This window comes from Notothenia rossii, assembly GCF_949606895.1.
Source record: "Notothenia rossii genome assembly, contig: scaffold_687, whole genome shotgun sequence".
Lineage (NCBI taxonomy): Eukaryota > Metazoa > Chordata > Actinopteri > Perciformes > Nototheniidae > Notothenia > Notothenia rossii.
In genome coordinates this window covers 630-9,000 of record NW_027640143.1, presented here as the reverse complement: position 1 = coordinate 9,000, position 8,371 = coordinate 630, and the positions used below count along the sequence as shown (strand labels likewise).

The 8,371-nt window shown below is 42.9% G+C and overlaps 1 protein-coding gene across 3 annotated transcripts; it reads left to right on the top strand.

Moving 5' to 3' along the window:
• Positions 1 to 1,956: 1,956 nt before the first annotated feature.
• Positions 1,957 to 8,076, top strand: LOC307027042 (uncharacterized protein). 3 transcript variants are annotated; one of them, XM_079695227.1, is made up of 5 exons: positions 1,957 to 3,214; positions 3,344 to 3,523; positions 3,629 to 3,837; positions 3,931 to 5,680; positions 5,786 to 8,076. In XM_079695227.1, exons 1-5 carry the CDS (start codon positions 2,950 to 2,952, stop codon positions 8,008 to 8,010), a joined length of 4,629 nt encoding a protein of 1,542 aa, XP_079551353.1. In that variant the 5' UTR covers positions 1,957 to 2,949; the 3' UTR covers positions 8,011 to 8,076. The 3 variants fall into 3 exon arrangements, with proteins under 3 accessions (XP_079551353.1, XP_079551352.1, XP_079551351.1); XM_079695226.1 differs by having other exon boundaries at positions 3,602 to 3,837; XM_079695225.1 differs by having other exon boundaries at positions 3,344 to 3,837.
• Positions 8,077 to 8,371: the final 295 nt, after the last annotated feature.

The following is an 8,371-nucleotide window of genomic DNA, read 5'->3' as shown; positions in this document are numbered from 1 at the left end:
TCTTTATGTTAAAAACTGGTTGCCACTGATGGCAACCAAAGGCCAAGAAGTGGTTGACATTTTTTATGAATGGTTGCCAATGGTTGCCAATGGCAACCTGGCGACCGTTACTGTCGAGCCCTGATAAGATTTGTGGCAAATTCGTTTATGATACTTCGACATTTGTATCAGCAGAATAATCTCCACATATTGATGAAACTTTATCATTTGTGAGGCATAAATGCAATCGGCAGAAGTAAAAAGCTAATGTTAGAGTTGAATGAAACTACATTATCACTTCGCATCACCATTGCTAAGCTAAAGGTAGCTTAGCAACCTCCATTTTATGTCACAGAGGCTTCTGACATTCACAAGTTGCACTGTTGGAGGAGCCTGTGATTTTCCTCTTCATAACTACACTGTAGCTATGTACGCATGAACAATAAAAGCCTTGAACCTTGAAGTGGGGTATTTCTTGTTTTATATGACAAAAGGTTAGTATCTCGTACGCATATGTTAGCTACAGATCTTATTTTAGGTATCCACAATAAATCCAGTAAAAAAAGTTCTACTTTGAGACAAGAGGCACTTTCACCCCAAGTACTATGCCGTACTTAGTTCCCAGTACTTAGTTCATCAGAACTCTTTAGTTCCCGGAACTAAAGAGCAGATCGGGTTCACACCGGAATAAGTCCCTGAGGGAGGATTAGGCAAATGAAGCCGCTGACGTCACTTCTTCTTCTTCTGCTTTGGGTTTACTGGCAGTCTATTTATTGGCAGACTGGGGGAGTCCCAGCAGCTTCTAAAAAGCCTAAAAAGCCTTCCGAGTAAATCGCCAGAACGCCGACACCTCCTCATCACTCCACCCCTCCCATGTTTTTTTTTGTGTTGCCATAAGTTAGTCTCTCTCCATTGGTGCGCTGGGCAAATGTATTTGCTAATAAAGCAAATACAATGGCGGCTTCACAAAACTTTTCCGAGTTTTACAGGGCGTGGTTTGCAATTCGCCGAGCCAATCAGAAATGGGAACCTTTTTCTCCCAGGAAAGTACCACCTCTCTAGCAGGGACTAAAAAGGGGGGAAAAGGTTCTCATGTTCCAGATATTTTTGGTGTGAAAGAAAAATCTCAGGAACTATCGGAGCTAAAAGGGAAAAGTACTCCGGTGTGAAAGCGCCTAAGGACACCGGAAGTGGGGAAATGCTAACTACTTTCTGGGTTTTAGGCCCCATTAACGCAACGCTCTTTTCACAGAATTGTACTTTTAAAAAATGAAAGCAAGACTTACCTGACTCTTGCAGGTATCTGTAAACCAGGAAATTGACTTCATCACTGCTTATGCTCATTTTTAGTCCTTGTGATTAAACCATTTGGTCAGCACAGGATAGGAGTCTGTAAAAAAAAGAACACAGAGCAGGAAGTGTTGCTTAATTAAGAGTTAATGGTATTATACACTACAGAGTGGGAACTCCAGTAACGGTACACACCACACATAAAGTAATTTATTCTTAAATAGATAATGATTCATAAATAGTTTTCAACAAATAACTTGTAGCGTAGGTTTTATCCCTGAAGGATTAAATTACATTTGGGCACCAGACAGATGAATATTTTATTTATGATGCTTGGAATTGTGTTCCCAAACAGCTGCTGTGTTCAGAGAAATATTCCCAAAACAGCCTAGCCTTCCTCCACTCCCTTTGAATCAGGGAAGGGATATTTTCTATTGGTTGGTTTTTATTGTCCCTTTTCCTGTTGCAAACTAGCTTGATACATAGTTGCAGATAGATAATAAATAGCTGACTGTCTATAATAGGCCAATATACACAGTATTGAATAATATTGAAACATAACTTTCTTATATGAAGACACAATTTAATTTTCGATCAGCGGTTCAGTTTTTTTTTAAATGGGAATCAGGCAAAAAAAATGATTCTTTATTACAGACCATTGACCTGAGCAGAAAGAAGGCTTTATAGTTAGGGAAAGTTAGGTATTTTTTTGGCCATATCGTGAAATAATTTATTACCAATAGCTTTTTTTACCATATGTCCCTATAGGTGTCTAGTAACATCTCCCAATTTATCCACAGCCAAATCCTCTGGGAATCGCCTTGAGAGCCAATCAAAGTTGGGGTGCCCAGAGGGCCTGGGTAAAAATAGTGAAAACATTTTTTCTACCAAAAGTGACTTTTGAGATGTCTAACTATGGTTTTTTAGGGGTGCTGAATCTATCCCAGCCATTAGTTTTGAGTCAAAATGACTCCTTAACCCTGAAATATTGATCTGTCAAATTTAACCTATGGATTTGGGGTGAAAAATGTATTCTACACATTGAATAATCCACTCTGAATTTAAAAGACACTACAGTAATGACATCTGCTAGGTACGTGCTCAGTATAATTACTTCTCTGCACGTGGAGAATATCAAGGTAGAGGTATTTTGCAGCTGCTTTTATTCAAAGCGTGCAGATTGAACCCAGGCCTCCCGTATACCAGTCGAAGACACTAACCACTGCTCCAACACGCCCACAACAAAGTTACTTTCTGACATGGTAAGTAAATAATTTTGCTTTCTAAAGTTTAGTTGGCTATACATTTATTTATAGGCCCATGCATCATTTTTATCTCTTAGTTACAGCCTAAAATGAATGTTGCTAGCTAGCATCCAGCTTAAGTTAGCTAACATTAGGCTAATATCAAATCTAGTACCTTAGCTAAATAAACCATTATAAATAGTCTCTGTGTCATTGATCAACATTAATTGTGTTGTAAATTGTGTCATTTTATAGTGGGCTCACTATATGATTCAAAGTGAGATTATTGTTCATAGTTACACATAATCTATTAATGTGGCTGTGTGGACCCATTCTGCATGATATGTTTGATAAGTCTTGCCTTTGCCTTGCCTTGCCTAGTAAACAAAAAGAAAAAGTAATTGTTCACCGAGCTGTCTTGTCTTTTTAGGACAGTATGGAAGTTGATACCACAAATTGTCATGGTTTGAGGTGCTTCATCTGTGGTGGTCCTGGGACTGAAATGCAAAAACTCTCAAAAGTCACTCACAAAGGTTATCAGCAGCTATTATCTTATTCTGAGATCGTAGATGATGCAATGCTGATCAACAGACTACATGAGGACTGGAATGATGGAGATGACCCCAAGCTGAAGTACCATTTGGATTGTAGAACCGAGTTGTACCATCGTTCGAGAAGTGTATCCATTGCGAAACGTTCAGGTTTTCTTTTTCATTATGTCAATGTTGTTGCCACTTTCTGTCAATCATTCCGTTCAACTCATCATTTCAATCCAATACATTTTGTGGCATGAATAAAAGCTCACGAAATTGTCTTTCATCCATCCAAAGGACAAGATGCTCAAGACCAACGATCAGACAGGATGAAAAGACGCAGCGTACTGTCTGGGCCAAGTACTTCAAGTGCTGGTAGCTCCACATTCCAAACCCCATCAGCACACCTGGTCTACCGTGATGTTTGTATCCTCTGCAATAAGAGCATCAATGTTGAAATGCTTGTAAAATACCCTAGTAAGTTGCCTGTCTTCTACATTCTCATGAATGAGTTTGAAAGGTCTTTCTTTTTTTTCAAATTAAAACTCTCTTTAGTAAATCATATATGTGGCTATAACCCAGACACAGCCCGGAAGTTGTATCGTGCACCTGACAATCGCTTCCAGGACAGACTGAAAAGGAATTTGTTGGAGACAGCTGTGAGACGAGGAGATGCCTGGGGAGTTGAAGTTGCTGGTCGCCTGTCTGGAATAATAGATTTGGTAGCTGAAGAGGCACTGTATCATCTTCGGTGCAGGTCCCAGTTCGAGAACCCAGTTACAAACTCTGGGGTAATATATTTTTTTCAAGACCAGAAGTCCCAGACTCTGTAGACAAGGTTCTGAAGCCAATCATTTCAATTAAAAGTTGTTTTTCCCCCACAGGTCGGACGGCCTACAGATGAGGAGAGGCAGTTGCTGTTTGAGAAACTGTGCAAATGGATGGATGAAGAAGTGGAGCATGGTGTAACAAGTCTCGCTGAGATCCACATGAAGATGGAAGAACTTGACCCCACGGAGGACAAAAGTCTCACATATGGACGGATGTATCTTAAAAAAAAGCTTCAGGAACATTATGAGGAGTCTCTCTGTTTCACATTAGATGAGGGAGGAAGATTCATTGTGTGGCTAAAAGACACTACAGAGGCAATCCTCCGAGACTACCATCAGCAGGTCATCAACCCCTCACAAACCATGGATGATTCTGCACTTAAAGACCTCATAATTTCCACTGCCATTCATCTGATCTGTGGAGACTTGGCAAGAGTTTCACTCGACACAAAGCAGTATCCCTCAGTAGACAGCATGACCAATACACAGAGCCAACTTGCTCTGATTCCTGACAGCCTCAAGCAGTTGCTGAAGGCAATTGTAAAAACTGACGAAAAGGTGGCAATGTGGGGACAGAACCTGCTGAAAGCATACCGCCCTCGATCAGGAGTTATGCCCTCCCAACTTGGACTTACAATTCAGCTTGACCACATGTTTGGATCAAAGTGGTTGATTGACCGTATTCATCACTTAGGATACTCTGAATCATATGTTGAGCTCCATCACTACAAGTATTGTTACTTGAACGTGAAAAATGGATGTGGTAGCATGGACCAGGATACCATAATCACAGATGAAGATGGTATAGATGTTGTGGAGCATGAGGAAGCAGAGGTCGATGCAGTCCTATCTGCAGAACAGCCAGAGGAGCAAGAGGAGAGTGGTTCTGGAATGCATGAAGAGAATCAGCAAACATTTGCCCTCTTTGTTCCTGCCGATAGCACTGTTCATCAATGTGTTGGTGATAATATAGATCTCAACATTGCCTCACTACAAGGAAACACAGCATTCCATGCAATGGGCATGATCAGAGTAACTTCTCCTGCTCCAGCAACAAGACAACATGAGCTTCACACAACCATACCAAGGAGGAACATGGCAGTTGAGGAAAAGGTAGCAACTCTCAAAGCAACAGAGGTGAAAATACTGTCCTTTGTACCAAAAAACAAAGCAGGATTGGCAGACATCCGTTTGGTTCCCATAGCTGATCTCCACCAAGACCCTCCGGTTTTGAAGTCAGGGGACATTGGTTGGATGGCAGGATGGGCTATCAAGAATTACAACGCCACATTTGAACATCCGAACTGGAATGGCTTCATGAAATCCATACATCAAACTGAATGCAGGAAAAAGTCCCTCATTGAGTTTCTTCCAATCATTGAGGGTGACCCAAACGAGTACAGAACCATCTACACTACTCTAATGGAGTGCCTACGCAGCGGTCAGTCTCCTGCTGTCATCACATTTGACATGCCAATATGGCTGAAAGCAACTCAGATAGTTCTCCAGTCTGACTTGCCCATCATCACTAGACTAGGAGGGTTTCATCTCCTGAAAAGCTTCCTGGGCTCTATTGGGGTTATTATGGCAGACTCAGGGCTGCAAGAGCTGATACAGCTAGTTTACCCAGGCAGCAACACTGCAGAACACATTCTCTCAGGCAGGGCTTATGCTAAGGCCATCCGGTTCCACCTTCTTGCATCAGCGGCAATTACCAAGTTTTTGCTGAAAGATGTTGCGTTCAGCGAGCAGGACTATGAAGACATGGAGAACTTCATCAGGACTGCAAAAGAAATGAAAAGAGGTAATTTGACCTTTCCCTAATCTGTGTCTCAAACTATCTCGGAGTATGCCGAATTATATTTTCTCATTATGTAGTAATACAATTAAAACTGTCTATCTCTAACAGGTTCCATGGACACACCAAGGATAGTCACTGTGTTCAAGGAGAGGATGGAGGAGAGGTTGAAGACTTTGTCTAAGGCTGGAAGAACACCTGCACTCTGGGTCTGGTACTATGGCAGAATCGATCTAATCAAGGTATTTATCAGGAGTGAGCGTGTCCCAGACCACACAGGTCACCTCAGCTGCATCATTGGAATGCTGAACACCTTTGCAGCAGCAGGGCACCATCAGTACGCAAAGGGAGCAAGGCTCTATGTACAACTAATGCAGCAGCGACAGGACTGTCCCATGTTCCAGGAAACTCTGTCCAAGTTTACTGTGTATGGCAACCATGTAGTCCGGTTCTCAGACCATGAGTGGTCAGGCACATGGACTGACATCACAATAGAAACCACACTCATGCGTGAGGCCAAATCCTCAGGTGGTTTAAGCAGAGGGCGGTTCCGGAACAAATCTGCTCACAAGTGTTGGGTTCAGACTCTCAACCACTTCTCATTCATTCACCAGGAGCTTGAAGGAGTAATGAACAAACGTAGGGTACCTATCCACACAGACATCACAAAAGCCCAGATGGAGAAAGACAATGACTCTGTTAATGCCATAGTTGGATGGTTGGAGGAAGTCAACCCCTTTGATTCCATACGGGACAGTAAGACCCTGGTATCTTTCTCGACGGGGTTCAGCAGCACTCCTGGGGACTCAGTCAATGCTGATCAGGCAGAGGAGGTTGGCAGAGCCATACAGGCCAAGATGGATGGGAAAACTGTTCTGGATGCAATGGAAACCAAGCACAAGGTCAAGTCATTGGCAAGCCTCAGATCTGCTCCTAAAATCAATGGAGAGAAGCTAATCACTGACTCACTCAAGCTCTTCAACCGCCTCATCATCATTAGTGAGCGTGAAGTCAAGACCAAAGAAGCTTTGCGCTTTGAGTTGACGCCAACACCAATGTCTCTATTTGACAAGAATCAGAAGTTGCGAAAGCCAGACAAGGCTGCCCTAGCAAAGTTCCTGAAGGCTTTTGTGGAGCCTGTTGAAAAACTAACCTGCACAAGCCTGGTGGTTGATGGCGGTTGGCTCCTGCACAGCGTCAAATGGGAGGCTAACCTCACGTGGAAGGACATCACTGAGAGCTACCTCCGGTTTGTGATGTCCATGGGTAGCCAGCACGTCCGGATCACTGTGGTCTTTGATGGATATGGTAGCTCCACCAAGGACCATGACCACCTGAGACGAACCAAGAATGCATGCTGTGACATTCAGATTCGTCCAGACTTAAAAAACATCATTCCGCGGGAAAGGTTTCTTGACAACAAGAACAACAAGGCTCAGCTCATTCTGCTCCTTGCTGAGACCTTCCAAAGAGCTAGGATCAGTGTTCAACTATGCTCTGATGATGCTGACACCTCCATCGTGTCTGCAGCACTAAATGAGGCAATAGAGTCTTCTGTTGAGGTGAGGGCTGAGGACACAGACGTCCTGGTTATGCTGGTCCATCATAGGGCAAACCACCCGGTCTTCCTCACGACAGCTAAAGATACATCTTATGATGTCAGAAAGATTCGAGAGGCACTCCCGGAGAGGTACCGTAAATACCTTATATTCCTACATAGCTTCTCTGGCTGTGATACTGTATCAGCAATTTCTGGGTTTAGCAAACCAACGTTGCTCAGCAAGCTCTGCCAGACTGACAAATCAGAGCGGGCCATGGATGTGTTCTGTGACATCAGAGCCAAGAAAAGTGACATCATCGAAGCTGGCTGCGAACTGTTCAAGAACATATTCCGTGGTAATCCATCTGGAGATTTGGAAGATTTAAGATTTGATATCTTCAGCAAGCGGGCGGCAGCTGGGAGCATCAAGCCTGAGAAACTGCCTCCAACTACAGGAGCTGCAGCACAGCACTCACTGCGGGCATATCTCCAGACCAGAGATTGGCTAATGCTACAAAGTCCATCTTTGGATGTCCTTGAGTATGGATGGAAACAAGGAAAACATGGTTATGAACCAGTCCCTACAACAGATCCCATGGCACCAGATTACCTTCTGAAGTTAGTCTGCTGCAACTGCGCAGGTGACTGTGGCACTCTCAGGTGCTGCTGTAAAAAGCAAGGAGTCAAATGTATTTCTGCTTGTGGGAACTGTCATGGTAACTCTTGCCAGAACATCAACCAGCCAGATGATAATAATAGTGAGGGAGATGCAGGGGAGTTTGATGAGGTTTGTTAAAATGTCAACTAATAACGCTAGTTTTGATTTGCAATTGTTCAATAAAACCACTTTTTATGGATTGTTTATGGAGTTGGAGTCATTTTTACTCAAAACCAATGACTGGGACAGATTCAGCACCCCTAAAAACCCCTAGTTAGACATCTCAAAAGTCACTTTTGGTAGAAACATTTTTTTCACTATTTTTACCCACGCCCTATGGGCACCCTAACTTTGATTGGCTCTCAAGGCAATTCCCAGAGGATTTGGCTGTGGATAAATCGGGAGGTGTTACTAGACACCTATAGGAACATATGGTAAAAAAAGCTATTGGTAATAAATTATTTCACGATATGGCTAAAAAAATACCTAACTTTCCCTA

Coding starts and splice junctions, on each gene's coding strand:
- LOC307027042 (XM_079695225.1), top strand. CDS start 2,950: ATGGAAGTTGATACCACAAATTGTCATGGTTTGAGGTGCTTCATCTGT. Junction 3,215..3,343: donor ATCCATTGCGAAACGTTCAG/GTTTTCTTTTTC, acceptor ATCCATCCAAAG/GACAAGATGCTCAAGACCAA. Junction 3,838..3,930: donor ACCCAGTTACAAACTCTGGG/GTAATATATTTT, acceptor TTTCCCCCACAG/GTCGGACGGCCTACAGATGA.